The 25,245-nt window shown below is 43.6% G+C and overlaps 1 protein-coding gene across 3 annotated transcripts in view; it reads right to left on the bottom strand.

The window, feature by feature from the left end:
• Positions 1-223: 223 nt before the first annotated feature.
• The window catches only part of CHD7 (chromodomain helicase DNA binding protein 7), a 189,096-nt gene continuing 164,074 nt past the window's right edge, over positions 224-25,245 (bottom strand). For 2 of the 3 annotated variants that reach the window (XM_026516429.4, XM_057307689.1), the window contains 15 exons: positions 21,471-21,560; positions 20,907-21,010; positions 19,452-19,581; positions 18,969-19,041; positions 18,754-18,811; positions 17,825-18,053; positions 17,365-17,573; positions 16,570-17,241; positions 15,365-15,525; positions 12,959-13,186; positions 12,290-12,733; positions 8,917-9,138; positions 7,337-7,477; positions 7,013-7,117; positions 224-5,798 (listed from right to left, as the gene is read on the bottom strand). In XM_026516429.4, coding sequence (XP_026372214.1) covers positions 4,884-5,798; positions 7,013-7,117; positions 7,337-7,477; positions 8,917-9,138; positions 12,290-12,733; positions 12,959-13,186; positions 15,365-15,525; positions 16,570-17,241; positions 17,365-17,573; positions 17,825-18,053; positions 18,754-18,811; positions 18,969-19,041; positions 19,452-19,581; positions 20,907-21,010; positions 21,471-21,560 — 3,781 coding nt within the window. In that variant the 3' untranslated portion in view covers positions 224-4,883. The remainder of the gene's footprint in view (positions 5,799-7,012; positions 7,118-7,336; positions 7,478-8,916; positions 9,139-12,289; positions 12,734-12,958; positions 13,187-15,364; positions 15,526-16,569; positions 17,242-17,364; positions 17,574-17,824; positions 18,054-18,753; positions 18,812-18,968; positions 19,042-19,451; positions 19,582-20,906; positions 21,011-21,470; positions 21,561-25,245) is intronic. The other variant, XM_026516431.4, reaches the window with a different exon arrangement.

Below are 25,245 nucleotides of genomic sequence, written 5' to 3'. Positions count from 1 at the left end.
CCACGACGTTTAACCCAGAGCCTGGAAAGACCTCAGGAATAAGAAAGGTTCATGGGAAGGAACCAGGTGGGGAGACACCAATACACTCAAATAACTATCTGTAGGCATTTGGAGGTGGGTTCTGCCAGGTTTGTTCAGTTGATGAAAATTTCAACCAGCTTAGGAGCTAAACAAATTATACAAGTAAATGCTTCTGAAGATAAAGATGTCTGAGGAAAGAAGACTGTATTTGAAGTTTTAATTGTCATTACCCTAGTCTTCGACTTCATTTAAATTACATGGTAAACAATTCATTCATTAAGGAGATGGAAATTAAAATTCAACTCTACATTGGTAGATCCGAAAGATCTGCAGACCAACAGACCCATTGGAAGATTGGAGCTACATTGCCAACACATATACACAAGGAGTTGTTTTAGTTTTGGTTTAGAGACTCAAGAATAAGATGGGAGCAAGAGGAAAGTTAAGGAGAAACCTTAAAACATACAAATGACTTAAATAGTCCAAACTACTTTGTAAATCATCATCCTAACCCCCGCCAGAAAAATCTCCAAATTGGGTGACTCTCCCAACCAAAAATTCAATGATGAAATGCTTTTCACTGAAGGAGTCTTAAATATTCCAGAAGGTAATTTATTCATCTGTTTTGCCAAATGTAGCTTACTTTCCTATAAAATGTCTATAAAACTGTGGTAAATCTTATCTGTGCTAAGAAAATACATAAAATTGCTCATTAGAGAGCCCAGTTGAATGAATAAGATATATTCTAACTTTTAAGTGCTTGTTAGTAGAAGTCATTTACATTGTTTTGCTTCCTAATTTAAATTTATTGATGGCTCTAGACGCACAGTGATGTTCACCGCACGCACACATCACTTCAACAATGCACATGCGTTCTTACTGCCCCTACCTACCTGTTAGAAATAATGTCTAAGAACTCTTCCCAAAGATAATTAACAATTTTCATTTAACTGAAGAATTTCATAACAGACCATGGAAAGAAAATTTTCTGTTCCCAGTACCTTTTCTTGTTAACACTTATTGTTCAACTCCTTAAAAAACAAAAACAAAAACAAAACGCATAGCAAACATTGGTTTCACTTTGGGGTATATTTCTGAAGGAGTAATCCTGAAGTTAATTCAAATTATTCACATAATTTAAACTGGAGGCTCTATCTCTCTGAAATATATCCCAAATCCGCCCACGGCTTTCTGCCTCTATTAGCACCCACTTCCTCCATCCAAGGCTGCTACAGCAGCCTCCCAACTAGAATTCCCTGGCTCCTCTTTACAAGCCTTTTTTTTTGTTTTGTTTTCCACGCTGACGCCACCACGATTATTTATTTTACAAATATGAATTTGATCATACCACTTTCCTGCACAAAACCTCCCAAGTACTTTCTACAGCACCTAAAAGGAAATCCAAACCCTGCAACAGGGCCATCCTGGTCCCTGCCTCCCTCTTCTACGTAGAGAGGCTGCCCCAGAAACCCCTTCTTCCAAGCACACTCTCAAACTCAGGGTCTTCGCACCAGTCTCTTCCCTTTGCCTGGAACATCCTCCAACCAGATCTTCATCTGGCTCCTGCTTCTCATCACTCAGGCAGTAAGCAGAACAGCCCCCTCCACCGAGCGCCTCCCTGACCGCCCCATTACATTATTTAATAGTCTTCCTTGATCTATAAAAGCTTTATGTGTAATGTGCTTATCACCTGTCTCTTTCCACTCGAATGTAAGCTCCATGACAGCAGAGGACTAGTCTGTTTGTTTTGTTTTCGTTGTGATATTCTTGCTGCTAAAACCGCATCTAGCACACGGACCCCCACAAATGTTAATGAAAATTACACTAGTTTGGCACTTAAGTGCCTGGGCTTTGGAGTTGGATCAATCTGGGTTCAAATGCCAGCAATTTACTAACTCGGAAGCCTGAGTAAGGTTATCTTTTCCAAAGACTTGATTTCTTTATAAAATGGAAATATTCGTGGTGTGAGATAAACCCGAATTTAAACGAGGTAACTGGGACTCAAGTTTCCATAGCCAGAGTTCACAGTTCTACTTGACACAGGCTTTCTCTTAATTCCCAGCCTGAAACTTAAGATCCCTTATGGATGGGTGGGGTGGGAGGTGTAAAAATAGAGAAGCCCCAAACACTTCAAATCATTACTTTATAATAATTTTCTTTCAGAGACCCAACAGAGCCATATTTTTTGGAGACCCTAGAAGGTTCCAATGTCAGACTGCCTGAGTTCCGACCCTGCTCCGATATTTACTGCTGGCCAACTCCTAAACCTCTTTGAGGCGCAGTTTCCCCCTGGAACTAAAGCGCTTCCCTCCCAGAGAAGGGAGATGGGGCAGCGAGGCCATGGAAAGCACGCAGCACCTCAGTACTTCACGGGCACTAAGCACACAAGGAACACTAGCTATTAAGCATCAGACTGGATTTAAAGTATTTCTTAATTAGGTAAATTCAAGATCTAACATCAAGAACTGATACCATTAGAAGGAAAAAACAATGCATCTTCCAACATGGAAATCTGAATGACTTTAAAGCCGTGTTAACGAATAAATCTCAAATAATGCAGAGCCAGCTGGTGACCCATCTCTCAAGTCAGGGTTCCTTCTGGCCACAAGCAACTGATGCCTTTGCTCTTGGCATTTTCTTCTCTAACAGAGTGTCCCATCGCGTGTTCTATTTACACAAGGTCGTAAGAAAACTTCCAATACTATAAAGTATTTTAGAAAAAGCCCTTTCTTGGACTTATTTTATTAAACATACTCTCCCTACCTGTCTTATTTTAAGGTTTAAAAAAATCTTTGTTTTAAATATTTAAACTCCCTATACTTTGTGCAGATCTAGTCTTTTTTTTTTTTTTTTTTTTTCTTTCCACGTTCAAAGAGTTCCATTTCAGAAGGTATTCTCTTAAAGGCACTTTTCCCTCTGGTGCACACTACCCATTTGTTAACTTTCGAGAGAGAACAGTAACAATGGTGGATAAAAGCAACCATAGGGTCTCTAACATGGAGGCTTCGAGCTGTTCCTTTTCCAGAATCGTATGGGTAGATTTTCCATCTTGGGATATAAATTAACTGACTCTTAGTGTCTAAAAGGAATTCAGACAATCTGTCTTGTAACGAATCCGGTGGGGGCAAGGACTACGTGTGTGTATATAGGGCATGGACGGAGACAACACACACAGAACAACTCCATCCACATCCCTTCCTCTCTGTTTCCAGCTGCATGGAAAAAATGGCTTTGTGTTCGGTCAGGTGACATAAAAGGTGAAAACAGTAGCTCTCAAATTATATTTAACCTCAAATATCAGAGGTCACGAAGGGGTGCACACATCAGCAGCTCCCCAGACTGCGCGCGTGCGCACGCGATGGCTTAAGTGGGCCCCTTTTAATTCCACATGGGTTTTCCACACAGTTTCTGGCATCAAGCACCGGTCCGCAGGACACCAGAGCGCCTTTGTGTCCCTTGCTGACACTCCGGCATTGTGTTTTTCTACCCATTAACCAAGGATAAATGACCTAGATATTCTGCCTATTAAAGCCTCATTTTTCTTTTGCCCTTTTGTTCTTTAGTGTACCACATTATCAGACGCTGCACACATTTTAAAGTATTCTCAGTCTCAGATGCCCTTTTGAGGGAGTAATAGGAGGTTTTTGTGTGTGGTTCTGTGGAGATATCTGGAGTGGAATTATGTGAAGGTAATTTAAGGTTTTTCTTCCTGTCTAGTCGGAAGACAATCAGGTTAGCATATTACTAACAGCTAATCTAGCATAAGAGGATATATCAAGAAACTGTACAAAGGCCAGAATGCTGTATTTGCATCTATTGCGAATACAAAAAATAGAGTGAACACCAGTTCCCCTACATACTACATTCTATAATTACATCTCTGCATATCATGGGTCACTTTTATTAAAAGCATCATTACTACAGTTGGCAGCAATTTACATTTTATCTTACATGATAGCAGTTTTCAAAGAAAAAAATAAAAGGACATCACAACAAAGAAAAACAATACATTTACAAAGTCATGTCTGTAAACTTCAAGGCTAGTTTAGAGCTGAGGTAATGCTGTTTTAGCTTTGTGGCTAAAGTAACAAAGTCCTTTAATTTAAAAAAGGTACCTGATTCTCTCTTCTCTCACTCTTTATTTATTCATCTATTTATTTTGTTTATACCAGTGCATTACAAGACCACGAGACAATGGGACTGCAGTTCTGTCTGGCAAGAACCCTCCCAGCAGGTTAATTTCCAAAGGGACCCTTCACATTCAACAGCTGCCTTATTATTGCTGCGCCTCGGGACAGAGACGGTCACACTAACGTGGAGATTGTCAGAGTGTATGGATGTGTGTGGGTGCGCAAGTGTGGGAACCCCCATACAGTCAAAAGGGAAACAAATGAGCAAGTATGATATGTATGGTAAATTTCATCTTGACCTTCACAGCAAAAAAATTAAAATTAAAAAATTAAATATATAACTTCATACTTCCTTTGAGCAGCACTTCCTTCCATTAGTGCCACTCGGTTACAAATTGCTCTTTATTATAATACCAATGGTACCAAAAGGAAAAAAAAAAAAAAAAGAAGAAGAAGAAGCAGAGCATTATGTAAGTTTCCTTAAAAAGACATGATCACCTCTCAAATTTCATCTCTCCTAGGGATAATAAATAATGCACTGCACAATACTTAATGACCAAGATACCTTTTGACACACCTGTATAACATGACTTGGACTTTTTTTTTTCTTTTTTTGCTACACTATGTTACAGAACAGCTTATAAAACTAGGTATGAACATTAACTGTGAGTGTAAACAGTAGGACTACCACTTGTCAAAAGTTTTAAACACTTTCACTGGAACTGGTACTGGTTATTCATCATTTTCATTGTTTTCTAGTTCGTCCCCCCCATCGAGCGAGTCCAGCTCTTCACCCTGTGCTATTTCGTCTTCGAAGATGGAGGACTCCGCAGTCTTGTCCAGGTTCTCCTCGGCGTCGCTGCCCTCCAGGTTCTCCTCCTCCTGGAAGGCGGCCCCCTCGGCCTTGTCGGGGGCCTTTTCTTCGCTGGAGCCCACGGCGTTCTGGAGTCCTGCTAACGCGGGGAACCCAGGCAGTGTCAATCCCCCCAGTCCTGGAGGTAGAAACATGGATGGGTAGAAGAGGCCTGGCGCCATGGTGGACAGGAGGAACGGGTTGAAGGCGAGCGGGTTGGAGGGCAATCCGGCCGGGGCAGTAGCAGCACCAACAGATCCATTCGCAGAGTCAGTAGCCGACACAGCGTCTGTGCTTTTCTCGGAGTCTTTGTTCTCTTCTTCGTTCTCGTTGCCCTTCTCCTCCGCTTTCGAAGCGCCGTCTTCCGGGTCTCCGGGCCCGGGCGCCGCGGCGGCGGTGCCAGCAGCAGCGGAGAGCGGGCTGTTCAGCAGGCCGCCCAGGCCGAACACGTTGGGCAGACCGGCCATGCCCGGCAGCATCAGGGGCAGCACGGCCGCCGGGCTCTTCGCGTCGCCTCCGGCGGCGGCCGCCGTGGCCAGTCCCGGAGGGAAGCCCATGAGCCCTGCCAGCTGGAGAGACTGCAGGCTCTGGAGGTTCTGAAGGCTCGTGAGGTCCATTCCAGCGAACAGGCTGTTCACCAGCAGAGGGTTGATGCCTGACGTGGAGGCCGCCGCGGCCGCCGCCGCCGCCCTGGCGATCTCACTTTTGGGCCTTCGTCCTCGCCTGCTCGCCCCTTCCCCCCGCACCACGGGGCCGGTGAGAAGACGGTCAAACATGGACTCGGGAACAAAACCCTGAAGCAGACAGACAGGCAAACAGCGGCTATGAACGTGGCTGGCGAACACTGAATTTCCCGGTGGCGCCCCGGGATGCACTGAAAACCAACCTTCTGCATGGAAATTCGTCAGCAACGTTTTCTTTTCTAAAAGCGCTCTGGCCAAACTTAGGAAAGCAAAAATTCTTTTAGCACTATGTGAACTCATTGAATTATGCAGAATTGCAGACAAACTCTTAAAGGCTACTCTACCCGTGAGGGAAATGTCAAGTTACGAGCATCCGTAACTAACTGGAGAAATAATCCATCACGAGGAAGTTGAAAAGTATGGAACGTTAACTAAAATTACATTTTAGTATCTACCCTAGAGAAACAAAAATGATGATCACCCCAAAACAAATGTTTTTAGCAGCTGTACTCCTATTTGGCCAAGTCTGGAAACCACCCAGCTGTCCTTCTCTGGGTGACGGATAAGCACACGCAGGGCGAACACACGCACTGGAGGGACACTCGGCAGTAAGAAGGAACTAACTTCTGACACGTGCAACCCACTTGGATAAATCGCAATACGAAGTCATCTTAAAAAGGTTATAGAATTTATGCTTCTGCTTATAGGACGTCCTCAAAAAGACAAAATTGGGATGGAGACCAGATCAGCAGCGGCCAGGGGCCATGGGTAGGGGCGGGGGAGTAATACAAGGGAACTTGGGGTGGGGGAAGGTGATGGAACAATCTGTATTTTGGTTGTGGTGGTGGTTCAAGAAATTAAATGTGTTAAGACTAATAGATCTGTCCACAAAAGAAAAATTAGAAATTTTACTGTATACTTAAAAAAAATAAGAAATCAAGACATTGACAAATTAATTTTAAAAAGTTAAAGCAGAAAAAATTTGAGAAAAAATTGTTATATTCTTTATTTTAAAATTAAAAAAAAAAATCACAGTTAATCTTAATGATCTCAACCACCATGAATTCCATCCCACAGGTGGGCTTTTAACTAGGTTTACCTCCAAGAATATGAAGTATATTTCTATACGATCCTTTAAAATCAGAGCTGTTGAATGAATCCACTTTGGATTAATGATGTACTGATACAAGAAATGAGGATGTTGTGTCAATTCTTTTAAGCTAAGTTATAACTGAATAATTCATGGTCAAAAGAAAAGAAAGAAAAGCTCAGGACAACAGTTTTGTATAAATACCTCTCCTGACAGAAGTGCTGGGTATACTTACAGACTGCTTCACTATCTCGGTCCAGTCTGGAGCAACTGCAAATTCAGGGTTTTCTTCCAGCCACCTGGGCAGGTCCTTCATTGGAGGCGCCATTGCTCCACCCATCTGGGGAGAGGTATTTGGAAAATGACCTAAAAGCACATACATTCCCCCCTTCCCGCTGTCCCACCTATATATATATATATATATACACACACACACATATCATATATAGATATTCTGGAAGAAACATGATTGTTTTTCCTTAAAAAGATGTCAGGATAAAATGCTTCTTTCTGGGATAAGAAATCACATGGAGATCAATTCCCTTTCCCAAATGTTCACCTTCTTTCCATTTCGTTTATTGACAACAGGCACCCTTTCTTCTCCTGTCAAAGTGTTTATATCCAATTTATTAGGGTTTCGACATCTATGTCGTTTCTGTTTCGGTTTCTGAAATGAGGAAAACAGCACATCCGCATTCTTCTGCAAAAAAACCCCAAAATATGTATTTAGTAAAATTGTATTTAGTAATTACTCTTTCCTGCATAAATGACAAAAGAGAATATAGTCAAGCCATTTTCTTTCTTTTTCCCCCCAAGCAATCTCTACACCAGTGTGGGGTTTGCTCGACCCAGGGATCAAGAGTCACACGCTCTACCAACCGAGCCAGCCAGGCACCTTCAGTCAAGCCATTTTTAATTACTATAGAACTTTCAGCGATCATTTTAGTTATTAGAAACCATATTTTTCTTTAAAAGGAAAAATGCCTATTTTTCTCTTTGTACATTAAGGAACTAAACCAGTCATGTAAGCTGAGAATTTGCTTTTCCTTTTGTCTACCAATAACCCCACTTAAAGTCTTTTCTTCCAGTGTTTAATAAAGTCACAGTATTTTTATTTTTTATCTTTTTTAACCAAGTCGTGGGTATTTTTAAAGGAAACTTTCTCAAGTACCTTCGCTAATTTCTACTCAGTGATGTGGACAAATACAGAGATGACGTCTTGTCTACAACACAGACTGTACCTGAGACGTAACCCAAGGGGTAAAAAGACCTGTGGAGGAGGGGGCATTCTGAGCCGCAAGGACTCAACTCAGGCTAAACTCAACAAAATAAAATGTGAAATCCTATACTTAAGGTTTTGGGTTTTTTTTTTTCCCCGAAGATATTTATTTACTTATTCGACAGAGAGAAAGAGAGCAAGCACAAGCAGGGGGGAGTGGCAGGCAGGGGGAGGAGAAGCAGGCTCTCTGCTGAGCAGGGAGCCCTACTTAGGGCTTGATCCCAGGACTTGGGCATCATGACCCAAGCTGAAGGCAGACGCTTAACCAACCGAGGCATCCAGGCACCCCCTACACTTAAGTTTTTAAAAAAACCAGTCACTAAGTACATAGGGAGTAAAGGATTTGCATTGCCAGGTAGCAAGCAGTTTATGTGACAAATCATCTAGAGATATCGTTTAATGTGAGGCGTAAGTATTAGTTGTTTAAAAAAAAAAAAAGAAGCTAATGAAGTTTTGGGCTGTATTAGCTAGTCAAATTTCTGCAAGTAACAGCTTCATAATATTCTGTGCTGGTCAGACCTGGTCAGGAGACCAATTAAAGTGCATTCATGAGTGTCATCCCCATAATGAGACCACCTGAAAATCAGGCCATGTAAAGAATAACTGAAGAAATCATGTCTACTTGGTGGAAGGAAAAAATAAGAAAGTCCATACAGGCGTCTTCAAATAACTATGAGGTTGCCCTTCTGCCCTGAACCTGGTTTCTCCAAGGTACATACACAGTGACAGAAACTGGAAAACGGTCAAGATGAGGAGACACTCAAGGAAAAGGCGGGGGCACCAGGGATCTCTGTGTTGTCCAGGCGAACTGCGAGAGTTGTCCTCACAGGACACCTCCCGATGAAACTCTGTATACTTACTGGTACATAACTTGGCATATCAACAGTATAAGTAGGATGCAGCTTCAGCCATTCAACTAAATCCTTATTTTTAGGGGCGTCCTCCCCCACCAGCCTAGTCCCATCTTCAAGATTTATCACAGGGATCCGCGTGTCTGGGTCCAGCTGTCCTGGAGAAGGAATGTTTCTTGTAGGTGGGGTCTCTATATCTTCCTCAAAAGCTTTGGTCACCTCAGCATCCTCCTGCAGAAAGTTGACAGGGGTCTCAATTCTTCTCATATGAGGAGAAAGTCCAAAAATGTCTTATCTCGAGAAAACGCTATCCTAGCCTAACAGATCTTTGACCAAAAAGGGAAAAAAGTTACTTGAAACAATGTCAGTTTTGGAACAGCTATTAAATTAGAAGATGAAACTTTAATATCCTTCTCCACACTGTAGAATTAATAATTAGGTAGGAAATTCACAGTCCATCAACGCTCCATGTTTGAGATCTTAAGCAAGCCACTAGGGCATGGGCAGTGTCGTCTGAGCTCGACATGCATGAAAGGTAGCCTCTCAATCTCTCTTGGGGCTCTCGGGATAACATCATTAAAGAGATTGTAATTAAAGGAATGTTCCAATGGCCAACTTGTACACAGCACTCTCTGAACCATACAGTTTTATTGGGAGTACAACATTTTGCAGCAGGTACGTGTGGCCACCCTGAAAATACCACGTCTATCTGAAGTCCGGCCTCTACCATGGTGCAGCCGCTGGTCCTCAAACTGTTACTCCAGCCTCCAGACATCTTTTACGGCAGCCCACCTGTCCATTCCTACTGCTCCGACTTTGGTTCAGGTCTCATCACTGCCCTCGGCCCACGCCACTGCAGTGTTCCTAAATGGTCTCCTTGATTCTAGTTCACCCTTCTCGACTCTGACTTCCTCACTGCTATATCGGAGTCAGGTTTCTAAAATGCACACTTCCTAGGTCAAAACAAAATAAACTACTTAAACTCTTTTGATGATTGAATCCCCCTCACCTTCAGGATAAAATCCAAGTTCTTTAGATGGCAATCAAGGCCCTCCCCGATTTATACTGTACCCTTGTATCTGAGCCCACTTCTGTTGAACCTCACCTCCTCATCACATTCCCCTGCTGCCAATGACTTGCAGTTCACCAAACATGGGAAGCTCTCTCTGGCCTCAGTCCCCTTGCACACGTTCTCCCTGCGACCTCTTTTCAAATGACCAACTCCTACACAATCTTCAAAACTTAACCAAAGCATGGCCATGTCTAAGGAAACTTCTTCATCTGTGTCTCCCCATATCCTCTTCCTTCCATTCCCATTCTTCCTTTGGGCTCACAAAGTATTCCAGGCATGCCTCACAGTTATGATATCATTACTATTTATCTGTCACTCATCTTCAACACTGAGTTCTCCAGTGCAAGCACTTGTTAGGTCCTTATTCTTCACATCCCTGTACTTGGGGGGGGGGGGGGCAGCACACAAAAGGACGACTTCCACCATGTTGCTGAGTGTGTGATGACTGCGTCCTTACTTTTTCATGGCAACGCAAAACAGTCTCTAGTCTGAGTACTGACATAATGAAAGATTTTAGGATTTGTCTTGTTCTGTACAAGTAACACTGCTGACCTTTATACCTCTTCACTATTCCATCTATCTATAGATTAATCGGCATTTTCCTTATATTGTATATGTATGCACACGACTATCCACAATACCAACTGAGTGATCCCTAAATTCTAACATGAGAGTAAAACAAACAAAAACTTAAAAATATGTCCTCTAACATCTATTAGGAGTTTTGGGCTGGGCTGCTTATGTGACTTTAGATAAAGAGAAACATCAGTAAGTTCTTCAGGGTGACTTAAAACGTGTGAAATGAATGAAGTCAGCCTGAGTTTAATACAGGATATATAATTACAACAGGAAAATAGCACCTGGCTCACACTGTTGATTCCTGACGCCTGGACCACAGACAAACACATGCGGTGATTCAGATACGAAACCCAAGAGTAAATAAAGGCATGAGATGCAGAAACTCACAAACTTGTTGTTGCTTATGGAGGAAGGAATTTCAGGGAACAAAATCTATCAAGTGTCTTGATGTGTTTTGGTGGTTTCATGTGTGGAGGCTAATTGCTAGTGATACAACGCTGGGGACCACACACCTAGAAATGGCAATTTTTTACTTCTGGAATAAGCAGTCACAGCTGATCCATTACAAGGTGTATTTTTATAAGATTCTAAAAGTAATCATATGCTCAACAAAAATGACTGTTACTGTGATTGGTGCATGGCAACAAATTTTGAAAATTAACTTTTAATCACCCAGATGCTTCTCTTTCAATCAGACCCCACACCAAAGGGCAAATTCCAGTGAATGCCATTTTGTCATTTCTAAACTTTAACTCGACCCCGCCTTTTAGTACACTTACTTAAGTTATTAAACTTTCTGGAGGTTTCAAGAAATAGAAAATAAGAATAAGAATAGGAATGGAAAAAATAAAAAATATAGAAACAAATGCCTCCCCTCCTCTCGGTTTCAAATTTCACCATTTCCCAAACTGTGACCTGCAGGGAAAGGGCCCATCGTTTGGAGCGCTGGCTGCTGTGCACAGACAAGCTCCAGCACCAGTGTAACGATTCGGGTTCCTCGGGCTCCAAATCGATAAGTACTGTGTCCTTTAAAAAGGGACCACATGTAATCAGGTTCTTTGGGGGTAAAACCCTCGTCGTTGCGTAGGCAGCGCATTTTTTTAGGTGGGATGGTTGAAGAAGATTAGGGAAGGGAGTTATTTTGATTATACTGCACTCATGACATTTGAACCAAAAAAGAAAATGTCAAAATCCATTGGCACATACATTTCATACAAACCTAAACTATCACAGATCTTTATTCCGTTGAGATTTTGAAAACTGCTACAGTTACGGAGGTAGGAGAATTAGCAATCCCTAGCTGTGTAATGCACACAAATCTTAAGTCTGAAACGAAACATTTGTACTAATCTAATAAATGCCAGGCTCCAAACAACATTATTTTTAAGAGCAGAAGCTTTTTCCGCCTCAGGAATTCAGAGATAACAATTACAGGCTCAGAAGAACATGTTTTTGTTTTGGGCTAGTCTTCCGAGAGTAATCAATATATCAGGAGCTTGGGAGGAATAAATCCTCAAGCTACATTTGGTTCAGGCCGAGTGATCTGTATCAATGCTCCACACAATTTTTCAGCACAGAACCATGACTGTTCATTGTGATCCTGTTTCTTTAGTGGAAGAAGCCAGCTTTAATACCCCATCAGTGAGAGGAGCCCAGGCCAGCGTCGTCAGAATGGCAGGACTCTGGCTGCCACTGCGGGCACACACAAGGGAAGCGAGCTCCCGAACTTACTGCACTCAATGACGTCCGTTTGTGGCTCATGAAAAGCAGATCAAGACCCTCCACGTTTTTCCTCCTTCCCCGCCTCCTCTTCATGGGAGGCTCTCCATCCACTAGGGAGCCATTAAGCAGATGCCTCGTGGGTGTGCGCGACAGGCCTGCCTGGAGCAGCTCCATCTGAGTCTTAAAGGCATCGGACACCGGTGTCGAGACATTAGGCAAGATAAACTTTGAAGTAAGAGATGAAAAATTTGAGGTAGAGCTTGCTGCCTCTCTTGAGGCCTTTGATAAATCTACAACTTTTTCTTGTCCATTTTCTGAGACCACCTGAGACTCCCGCAGCTGGGCAACCATTTCCATGAGGTTCCGCCGCTTGGCAGCTCTTTCGGCCTCGATTTCAATTTTTCTCCTCCTCCTCCTCCGCTGGCGAGGGACAGAGAGATTTAGGGCGTCTTCCTATTGAAAAATTCCAACAAAATAATGAGCCCAAACCGCATCTGCTATACAGGCTGGATTTCAGAAAGAAAGAACAAGAAGCCTCAGGAACTGAACATTCGTAACTGCTGAAGAGAGCTGAGGAAATGGCAGCCACCTTAATTCCAAGGAGGACCAGTGAGCCGCGAGCTCCCAGACTGAGTGATGATTTAGAGTGCTCGCCTTTAAACAGCAAAACAAACTTACCTTTGACAACTGAGGAGAAGTCGTGAGGTCCTCGCTCCCACTGATGCTAGCCTGGCCGACCATGGAGAGCTCGGCAAAGCTCCTCTTCTGCAGGGGGCTGTCCATGGTGGGTGGCGTGTAACCAGGGATGAGGCCCTGGAAATCAAACATCTGGCGCCTGTTTACCGGCCATTTGCCTTTCAGCACTGCTTCACAGATGTTGTCTAATCGGTTTATCATTACTCGGTCCTGGAGGGAGAAGAAAAGTCACATGAAATTGTAATAAAGACATGGTGAAAATTACCAGATAAATATTTCCATCAAGATGCTAAACAGCATAAGAGGTTTAAAAGCCAATCCGTGGGCAGAAAGTAAAAAGAAAACAAAAGAACCAAGCGAGTAAATAAACACAAGCTGCAAAAACTGCTCTGCTCTGCTCTGCTCTGCTAGAAGGTCCTAAAGGTGGCCCCAACACAGAAAAGTTAATAATTTTTTTAATTTGAACACTGGATCACATAAACTAGGAAACATTCCATAGCCGCCTCTAAAATACTTCAAAGGTAACTTTTATCAGGTTAAAGAACTGTGGGTGGACACCAGCGGACAACAATGGAACCCCGCCTTTAGCTTCCGGGTGCTCGGTGCTTCAGATCCGTGGGCTGGATCGCAGTCTGTCCCAGGAAGTGGGACATCATTAGCGTCACTATTAATAAAGTTCAGCATTACGAAATGGGCACTAACCTAGGAACACCTAATGAATGTCAACTTGCATTCCCCACCTATTATCACTTCAAATTTCATTGAAGCGTGTACATTAAAAATTTCTAATTACAGCTCTTAGGCCCAGTTTCCATAGATTAAAAGAGTCTGCTACGATAGACCTTTTGACTGATCTGGGAACCTCCGTTCTATACTCAGTAAGGGAGATCAGCATAACAGGGTATATAGAGAAAAAAAATGTCTTTGAGAGTACACTCTGCAGCTAAAAATTTCCCACTGTTTCTTAAACAACTAATACTATGGAAGAGCAGCCTGGGGGTGAGTCAACTGAAGCTTGTTTTTGTGTTGTTTGTTTTAAACCAGACAGCCCTGTTATGGTGATTAGGATGATTAAGTCCCCACCCTGAAAAGCAGACCCAAATTACATACGGATTTATTACAAAATTACGCTAGTAGCCAAAAAAGTAATTTCCATTTTGCTTTTGGTTACAGATAACCACATTTGGAATTATCTCATAATGCATTGGAGCAAATGGGTCACTAGCCCACCCTCTCCCAAGTTAAGAAGAGTATTGGTTTCCAAACTTATGAAGATGTCTTAAATCTGGAAGTTTGTTTTAGATTCTAAAAAAACTAAAACACACATTTTAAAAAGTCCACACATTTTCTCTTGTGCACTGTTGGTGGGATTGTAAATGGTGTAACTGCTACAGAAAACAGTATGAAGGCTCCTCAAAAAATTAAAACTAGAATCACAATGTGACCCAGCAATCCGTCTTCTGGGTATATATCCAAAAGAATTGAAAGCAGGATCTCAAAGAGATGTTAGCACACTCATGTCCACAGTAGCACTATAATAAGCCAAGGCAGGGAAGGAACCCAAATGTCCCAAGGACAGATGAATGGATAAGGAAAATGTGATATATACATACAACGGAATATTATTCAGCCTTAAAAAGGAAGGAAATCCTGTCACATGCCACCATATGGATAAACCCTGAAGATAAGGTGAAAATAAGTGAAATAAATGAGCCCTCAAAGGGCAAATATTGCATGATTCCACGTATATGACAAGGTATCCACAGTAGTCAAATTCACAGAAACAGAAAGTAGAGTAGTGTTGCCAGAGGCTGAGGGGAAGGGAGAAGGAGTTGTTCAGTAGGTCTAGAGTTTCAGCCATGCTAGACAAAAAAGTTCTGGAGATCTGTTTTACAACAGTATGAATGTACTTATAACTACTGAACTATACACTTAAAATTGGTTAAGATCATAAATTTCACATTATGTGGTTTTTACAGCAGAAAAAAATTAGGAAGGAAGGAAGGAAGGAAGGAAGGAAGGAAGGAAGGAAGGAAGGAAGGAAGGAAGGAAGGAAGGAAGGGCAAGCTCCATGCATTTCATTTTGCTAAAAGGTGAGTCTATGGAAACAACAATCCATATACTCTCCTGGACAACGTGATTACCAAACTAAAAAACCTCAAGGAGCCGAAGATTCATACAAAGCGTTCTACTTATCTTTCCTTCATGTCACCTTTCCTATCTTATTGCAAAAGTACTGTACAGATTTTAAAACATGAGAAAAATCCACAGTCTTCATACACTGTCAAAGTTCACCTTAAAGTTATTTAAAAAAAAATCAATCTAGAATGATTTCCTGTACGCTACTTTTTTTTGGTCCACAAAACAAAATAACAAAAACCCACCAACCTTAGGCCAAAATGAGAAGGCAAATGTTCTTTCATGAAGGAGCTGAGCTACTGAAGGGTCTCCATCCTCCATGTAGAACCCATCTCGGGTTTCATCCCTAGCAGTGCTCATGGAAGCATTGCTTTCCTCATCAAAGTTCTTCCCTCTAGAGACAGCTCCTGCTGAGAAATGAGTTAACGTGCATTACTCACAACCAGAGTATCACCGAAAAAGTTTAGAGAGGACATGGTAAAAACGTGAATACCAATCAGCTCCATTTTACTGAGAACCTACTATACGGCTAGGATGGCATTAGGCATCTTACTATCTTGTTGTTTAAAGCTGGTGATGGCCCCTTCATACAGATGGTGTCATTCTCATTTTATGGATGAAGAAGCAGACGGGCTTGGGCAGGTGACATCACTAGTTATCTGACGTCGAGCACGTATGTCTCAGAGGAGGCGGAACGACAGCCAAGTCTCTGACCCAAGAGCCTCTCCACACAGGACAGAGGGCTGACAACTGGCCCGAGTACCAAGCCCCGGCCCCAGCCCACAGTACAATAGGAGGCTTTGTTTTTACTGCATGTCAGGAACAGCAAACTAACTGCAACTTAGAAAGAAAACTGGTTATTCTCAGATTCTACTTCTACCTTTACTTCTGATTTAAAACTAAAATTAAGCATCATTTGTTTTAACATAATTACCATATTTAGCCAGTGAATGACTCTTCTCCTTCATATTTAATTGTCCAAATTAAAATCATTTGGAATTCTTAATACACTGCTACTGTAAAGTTAACCCCTATTCTTTTTTTTTTTTTAAATATTTTATTTACTTATTTGTCGGGGTGGGGGGGAGCACAAGCAGGGGGAGCAGCAGGCAGAGGGAGAAACAGGCTCCCTGACTCGATCTCAGGACCTTGGGATCATGACCTGAGTGAAGGCAGACGCTTGACCGACGGGAGCCACCCAAGCGCCCCAAGTTAACCCCCAGAAATTGTTATGTGCCCATCATACTCAGATTCTGAGAGCTTAAGTTGTTCGAAATTCCGTGTTTACACGTGGCATGGGAGCAAAACACACACCTAAGCATAACCTGAAATCATCCATTCACAGAAGAAAATGTACACCAACTACCCTTAAAAAATAAACAAGAGCCCCTGTCATGGCCTGTCACAGCTGCCGCGGTGGAATGGGGAGAGAGGGCCGGATGGCACGGCGTTACCTTCAGGCTGGGAAGATTCCTCTGACTTATCATCATCCTCCAGCTTTTCTTCCTCGTCTTCTTCAGAACCCTTTTCTGAAATAGACTTGGGCCCTGTATCTGCACTGACCTCCATCCCCTTCAGTTCACTTTTTACAGAGCTGGCCTCGGCCTCACATCCCTGCTTACGGTCCTTCTCCCCGCCGTCAGTCTCTTCCTCCTCTTCCTTCCCCTCAGCTTTCTCTTGGACGGCTGTGCTTGCAGACTCCTCCGCTTTGCCTTCACTCTGTCCTGTCGCCTTCTCTTCCTGAACGTGAGCAGACGAGAGGACGGCAGGAGTCTGGCCAAATCCGATGGCCAGTGGGGTCAGGGAGGACATGTTCCCGGCCCCTCTGTTCTGAGCAAAGTTTTTGTGTGCATCCAAGAAAGATAACTCGGGGTCATTGAGGATGTGATAATCCGTCCGACTGACCCCGTGTTTAGCAGCACCAACCAGCAAGTCTCGGTCATGCCTCCCACATTCCCACCACTCTGGCAGATCCAAACTCGGCTGGCAGAGCTTCAGCCTCTCTCCCAGCTGAGGGTGATGAAGAACCTGTTCGCGTATTTTCCGCAGCAGCTCGATGCGGTAGAGAGTTCTAGAGGCACGCTCTTCCGTGATTGGCTCGATCATGGAGGAGCGGTCGGGTGGTTCTGTAACATGAAAACAATTATATTCACTTGGAAAAACCCTAAGTATGCTTTAAGTTGCTCACGCTCTATTTTTCACTGTATCTGGCCTTTTATTATAGAACTTTTGTTACAAAGAGAACCTACCATCATCTGGCTTAGCGGGCATTCGACACACTCGCCTACACATGGCCACAAAACAACTGAAGTATTTCTCCAAACTCTCATCAGACTTTTTGTCAAGTCTGGCAAAGGCTCGAAATTGGTTCCAGTCAAACTGCTGTTTCATGGGGTCAAAAATAACTCCAAAAGTAGATACCACACGGTAAAAATCAGCCTCCTCTCTTCTTGTCCACCTATGAGCAAGAAGACATTAGCTTGAACTGTACTTGAGTAAACAGGCTTAAAGCTTATTCATTCTTTTCCTCTTTTCCCCTAAACTTAACGCACGGTACTTATTCTGGGGTGGGGGGGGGACAGACTGCTTTGATGTACTGAGACTTTCTTTGATCACCGTCTGGGACGTGATTCCTGCCTCTTGCCAGCCAAGAAGGGCAGAGAAGAGAGGCCCGTCCCAGGAGCTGAGTAAAACCCTGAAGAAACTCACTTTTGCCGTTTCTCAGATATTATAGCTTCCCTTTCCGCTTCTAGCGCTCTCACTTCCTCCCGGGGCCGTCGCCTCCGCCGGTCAGTCTTCATTAGGGCCTCTTGCCTCATTTGTTGCCTTTTATAGCTGCGCTGATAGGCAGTAATGAGCCGGCGCAGACGGGTAGTCAGGGTTGAGGTGTTGGGCCAGTAGAGTTGGCCTAACTCAGCAGTACTCTCACTGGGCTTGCCTGGGGAAGTGGAAAAAAGATTTCTGAAATGTGTAGCTGCAATCTTGCAATACACAGGATTTTCCATCAAAACAAGATGACTCATTAACATTCAAATGACAGTGTGGGAAAGGGCATCTCAGCGCTCTCATTTTTAAAATATAAATAAAGGATAATATTAGTATGAAACTTACAAACTGTTTTCTTTTTTAACTCCTTGGGGCGGGGGAGAAGCAAGTTTACTTATCAGTTTTATGTAAAGAAACATACTTTATGCCATGAACTACAATATAAGGGTGCTCTCCTGTAATGTACTTATAATGATAATCTCGGACGTAAAGCATAATCACGTAATTGGTAGCTAATTATTTGACATTAGGGAAAAGGTCAACATTCTATAAACGTGCAATATTTCAGATACCTAGCAAATGCCCTACTCCCACGAGATATAGTTCTAAAGATGCTTAGAAGTTTCCCCTAACTGGTATATAAATATATATAAATTATCTTAATCCAAAAAGTAGTTATTCCATCAAAGAAATTTAATGTAATGAAAAACCCACAACAAACAAGAATTAAAATTATTCGCAAATGGGACGAGTCAGTACAGGAGAAATAACACGTTAAGATCCACCGTCATCAAGAAGCACAAGGGCAGGTACATGATAACGTCTGCACAGCACACGTTTGCTCTGCTCCGGGGGCTTTTATGGACCCTCACCTGCGGCGCGTATTTCCATGGAGTCCTCTTTATCTTCTGGAGGAGAATTTGCAAATTCCTTAAAAGCAAAGCAAGAAACAGAATTATTTTAATTTGGGGTTTCATTTTGCTTTATCTTTTAAAGAAATGGCCATTATCTATACAGTTTAACAAGTCTTATCTGGGCACATGATATTTTAGTGGTGCTGTAAAAGTCCATATACTCAAGTCCTTACATCTATTTCATCCTTGAATGGCGTCCTAGTTGGTTTATATTCTGGGTCTTCATCTTCTCTATCAAATTCTCCCCTATATTAAAATTGCAAAAAAAAAAAAAAAAAAAGTTTAAATTGTGCAGATAAGCAAGAGACTGGGGGTGGGGGTGCTTGGGAAGGACTAATCCTCTGCCTGATGCTACTTTTAATTCTGGGTTTGACATCAAAGGCAACCTGATCAGTGTTTAAATCGTGCAGCCATGGGGGAAGGGGCGGGCGGGGGGAAAGTGTCATCATTTGGAAAAAACAAACAGGTTTCAGATGATCTGGATAATATATTGTGTTTAAATCATCATTATGATACATAAACAGACCACACTGGCGAACATCACTGAAGTTCAAACCAGATGCAGTGCAGTGCACCGCGCAGGGTAAGGACTGAACCCTGCCAATAGATGTGACACTGACATAAAGTTTATTAAAATTTTTAAATGTCCTTCTTACCCGTCACCGCCATCTGCTAGCATGTCTGTTCCTCTTTGCTCGGCAGCTATGGCCTTGGCATCGGGCATACCAACTCGTTCCAGGAAGCACAGTGCGGGGTCAGCTCGCATGGAATTGTACTTCTCGTAGCCTGTGCCGTCCCCACCAGCCCACAGAGAACATGCACAAGAACAGCAAAAGGGCCGTCACTCACAAATCACAGCACTGCCATAATACACCACGTTAGGCTCTCAGTGGAGATGATCATTGATGAACCTTGTTTTAGGAAAGCGTTCCACAGAATGCTCACTACGGGGCAGATTTTGGGGGGTCAAGTTACAGTTCAGGGAGGGTATCCGAATGACCACAGACACGAACAGAGAAACAGGTTCAAGCTCACTGCGTGCAAGATGCCTGGGAAGATTTTTGACCCTATTTTCCCCAAGATCTAATTTTGCTTGACATTTAAAAGGCTTCCTAATGCTCCTTTACGACCTCTGCAGGGCACTCCGCGCCCACCCCGTCCTCCTGCGAAGGGCTCCAGTCCTGCAGGAACGCGCACCGCTGGCTGAAAATCCCTGTATACGTAAGGCCAGCGAACCTGTCTTATTAGGTTTAGGATGATGCATGTCAGTAAGATGACACTGTTCCCTCTATGCTTTTCAAACTGCAATTTGCTTTTTGACTGCCCAAGTTGACTAGATGGAAAATGGCAGATCCCAACAGTGCACTGCGGGAAAATGATTTTTAGGCTGAGCTCACCAAACACGGCTGCAGTACGTAGGCAGAACAGCACAATTCAATTAGGATGTGTACTACAACACACCGCTCCTAACTGCTGGAGAGCCGCAAGCCAAACTGTAATCATGAAAGGTTTTATAAGCCATCATTCTCCCCTTTAGTCAGGCTGGGCTGCTGAGAATACCTCCGCGACCTCCAGAGAATTGGGATTATAATCAGGAATCGCTCACTGTATATATCATGCCAGTTCTGCATCCCCAGCCTTTCAAAGTTAACAAGGCTGCATCCCACTCAGGGGAGCCGTGAGTTCTCAGCACTGACATTTGTGAAATATTGCTTGGAACAAAGCCCAGGAGGCACTTGTAGAGATTAATAGCAGAGGTTAAGCCCACCGTCCACTTTGACACGGGCTGGCAGAGCTAGCAAGGGGAGCCGTGCTAGAAGCAAAGTTTAGGGAGAGCTATAGGACAACTTGGCTATTATTAAAACAAATATGGTTTTGGTTTTATTTACAGCCAAGAAAGAAATGTTTTCTTCTCAAATACTCAACAAACATTCAAAAACAGCATCTGATATTTACAGTTCATATTAGATTTTTAGTACAGGAAAATGGTAGAAGCCAAGAGTCCTTTGGAACTATCCTCATTAATATTATGACTCTGGAAAAGAGTATGCAAAGAGCTCTAACAACAAAGCCACACAGTCAAGATGTGGTCAAACGGAAACACCACTTACCGTGTTTGAACACTCCAATTAGGAGGGACTTATCTGCTTCCTTATCCCACCAGTCTGTGGGGACCTCAGCATGGAAGGGTTCAGGTATCCACACATCAGCTTCACTATAAAGACACCGTCCACACAGTATTTAAACACACATGATATTAAAAAAGAATCCCCAGTAACTACAAACATAGATACACAGGCTCGCATGCCCCCTTCCCGCAACAAGCATCTGAGCATCGTGGGGGGCATTGAGCAAAGGTTGAAAGAAAGGGTGTGAGCCAGTCGCTTTCTACCATAGCCAGAAATGGACTTCATCGCACAGCGTCCCCTTTTAAAGGTCACGTCAGAACTCCAGTAACATAGTTCACACCTTTTCCTAGGGAACACGTACACATGAACACGCTTTCCCCGGTTCCCTCCGCATCCCCACGCTCGCAGGGTAAGAATCGCATTCCAGGTGCGAACAAGGAGATGAGCCACTAACGGTTTATGAGGGTTCCGAAACACAATCGGCGGTGTCTTCCGACCGCCCGGGTCATCACAGGGAGGTACGGAGCGGCGTGCACTTGCACTAACCTTGAGTCAGCACCCTCTAAAATCTTATCTGCCTGGTCTCCTATAACTTCTTGTCTTAGGTAGTACAGCATGCGGACACGCAGCAGGACCCTGGAGAGGAAGACAGAGGGGGGAAAAGTTCTTAACTTCAGGACTGTTTGCCAACAGTGGCTTTTGGCAGCTGCTGCTGTTCATCCATCATCCTGCCAAGGCTGATTAGCCATGCTGTATGGTAGGCTTGAAGCGTGACAGATGGTGGCACATAATCACCTCTGTGTGGTGCTTTCTGCTGGCTTCCAACAGGCCTGCCTGGCAACCGCTCACGCTGCACAGAGAGGGACCGAGCTCAGCCCAGCCCAGGCGCACTTCATTTAGTCCTACCTAGTGCAGCTTGTGAAGTTTAGACACGTACCCTACCATTGCCTCTGAAGTATTGAAGCAAGTTTGTAAACAACTGAGCAGATGGCTTTCAGTAACTGTTCTGCTTCATTATCTCATAAAATTTCCTCAGCTGCTGCCTTAATACCATTTTTGGAAGCACATCAGAAGTTGTAGGAATAAACGAGATATAAAATCTGGTTTTACTACCTTACAATAAACCCTCAATATGGAATGTCAGGTTTTTCAGATTATACAACTTTGCTTCCGAGAAAGGAAGATGGTGATGGGGGTGGGGTAAGGGGTGGGTCCTCACTCATCTCCCTTAAGGAGTGTTAAACATTATTTATTCCTTCTAGTTCATATTACCTGGAAGCCTAGGTTGTAGCTTAAAAAATAACAAAAATGACACAAAGGAGGTTAAAATGTGTCCAATTCATTGGACATTTCAATGTCCAATTCTTCATCATTTTCAAAAAATCAGCTTCTCAAAACCCATGGAATTCTAGGAACCAGATTTTCAATATCACTTGGATTTCCTCAATGGCTTAAACTTAATTCTTTCGGTAAAGCCCACCTGGTAAATCCCAAAGGCCCATGTCTACTCTGAGGCTGGCATCTCCTGCTGGACCGCCCCTGACGTGCTTTCAGGACTGGGATTTGCAGACTTACCTCCTTGGCCATGATCGGTGATAATACTAAATGCTGTTTCCCTAGCTGCATCATCCCATCACACACTTAGCGGATGTTTTACAGCTAACATCACTTTTGTGTATACTAGCTCATCTGATCTTCACAATCATCCTATGATGAAGTGGGGCATGTTATAATTTCCACTTCACAAATGAGAAAGCTGAGGGTAACAGAAGACCAGTGACCTATCCAAGGTCATAGAGTCACCTTGAGCATGGACCACTTGGGATTAGGCCTTCTGACCCCACCACCTCACAATGTCTCTTGGGACATGGCAGGGGTCCTTGAAAACGTCAAAATGACAACCAGGGGCAGCTTCATCAAAACAGACACTCCCGCATACATGAGTAGGTACCCCCTGCTATGCTGCCTCTCCAGCCGGTGTCTGCTTTTGAGCAACATGGGATCTAGATGGACAAAGTGTGAGGCTAGGTAAGCTCCAATATAAACAGTCATTTCAGGTATTTTGTTTTAATTTTTTAAGATTTTTCTTTTGATAAGATTAAAAATTGGTTGTGCCACACTGAACGGGCAAAAGAAAACTAACAGTATGGGCCTCCGTGGCTGGAACCTTGTTTCTTCTCTGCTTAGGGAAGAATTTACCAGCCAGGATCTCCTTATAGAGGGTGCTCGGAAAGGGTAGTTCCAAAGGGAATACCTCCACCTTTGGCAGAGTTCTTTTTTTTTTTAAGATTTTATTTATTTATGTGACAGAGAGACAGCCAGCGAGAGAGGGAACACAAGCAGGGGGAGTGGGAGAGGAAGAAGCAGGCTTCCAGTGGAGGAGCCTGATGTGGGGCTCGATCCCATAACAACGGGATCACTCCCTGAGCCGAAGGCAGACGCCTAACGACTGCACTACCCAAGTGCCCCAGGGTTCTCTTTTTTTAACCAAAACTCAGCACAGCACAGTGGCAAAGATCTGAATGGTTTTTCTCTCTTTTGACAGAAGACATAATTTTCTTCTTTGGGAGGAATTTCAGTTATGCAGAGACTTTTATGAGCTAACTGTGAATGTCACCTTTCTTCTAGAGCAAAAAATTCAAACTAGTGCAACTGGCAATCTCAGTGGTACCAGCCAGATAACAAAATAGAAGGAAGGTGGGCTCTGACCCTAAGGAGCTTGCACCTGATAAGTCCGACAGACCAGACTAACGAGTCTCCAGACCTCATCCACATTGGACTGGCTATCCCGCTAGTGACCATCTTCTGCCACTGCATCCAGCTCAGGGCCACACAGAGCAACAGAACTGTCCTGCCCCTTCATCTCCTTTAACCCAAGACAGTTCCTCTGTCTTTGTCTCTTTAAACTTTTGAAGAGAACTAGCTAGCTATTTTCTAGAAGGTCCCTTGATTTGGGTTTCATTTTCCTTTACCGGTCATCAACATTTCCCCACTTTAGGTACTGAGAAATCTCAGGGCATGATCCAATAGGAAGAAGAAACAGACCACCTGCTTGTCCCAGAGAGGAGTCTTCTCCTGAGACCACGCAGAAGAGCACACTAGCTCCACCTCACATACTCATTAGGGAGGGTACTCTATAAAAGTCTGCTACTGATATTGGAACGGGAAAGTAAAAACTCCTGCCCTCGCCACTCTGGGATCCAGGCACGGGAGCCATTGTTCCCACACCAAACCACTTCACTTCCGGTCTGTCTGAATCCAGAACTCAGAAGGCTACTGACCCAAAGTTCACATAAACCACAGGAAACAGAAGTTTTCTAATAGATGCAAGTGGGGCAGGATTTTAGGGAGAGCTATTATGCTACAGCAGTAACAACAACCAGTTTCTGAGGCACCAAATGGTTTGAGGTGATGATTTTAAAGACTCAAAAAGGAAAAAATTTGTCAGTCAAAAATCTAGCGATAGTGATCAAAGGTAGGCCCTGAAAGCACTTCCATGTTTAAAAAGGGATGAGAACCATTCATCACTGCCAGCCAGGAGTCCCTTCACGTGAGGCCTGGGAAGACCCTGTGGGGCAGGCAGGCTTCCCAGGAGGGCAGGGGTTGCTGGGAGCAAGGGCCCTGCCCTCATCCGTTCTGGACTTCCAACCTGGCTCTGCTCCCTAACTAGCTGAGACCGGATGTGCCAGAGTCTCCGTTTCCTTGTCAGGGAAACGGGGATACAGAGCACTGCTCATCTCAGACAAGTCACACAGATAACGCACGTGAAGTGCTTGGCACGCTGCCAGTTACTATGTGCTCAGACTTTTGCTACTTTTTAGGAGAGACACACATTTATTTATATCCTGCTTCATCCAGTGGAGGTCTTGCTGCAGAGCCCTAGGTGGTTATGAAGGCCAGTGAGTCTTAAAGAGGCGGAGGAACTTGCCCAAGGCCCCACGAAGCTACGAGTGGTGGAGCTGTTCGTGCTGGCGCGACTACGGATTCTCAAAAATGCGCGCTCACGGCAAGGGAAGAACAGCCACGCGCAGATGTTAGTTAAACACGCAGATAGTCGACAGAGCTCCCCGCACTGAAATAAACACAGATTTAATATTCTTCAATTACATATCATCAGGTTCTGGAAATATAGAGAAGGAACAGGATTCTAGGCTCACGGGTGAGAAAAAAGGACCCAGCCACTGAGGTACTCATTAAGCAAAAAAATTCCACGTAAACTCCCCAGTCCCTCCACTGGAAGCAGTCAGTTGAAGGTGGGGTCATACAAGACAACCAGTAATGCTCTAACACAACTTGGTTACGACTTAGTTACCGGCAACAC

This window comes from Ursus arctos, unplaced genomic scaffold (assembly GCF_023065955.2).
Source record: "Ursus arctos isolate Adak ecotype North America unplaced genomic scaffold, UrsArc2.0 scaffold_6, whole genome shotgun sequence".
Classification (NCBI taxonomy): domain Eukaryota; kingdom Metazoa; phylum Chordata; class Mammalia; order Carnivora; family Ursidae; genus Ursus; species Ursus arctos.
This window is presented reverse-complemented; position numbering and strand designations above follow the sequence as displayed.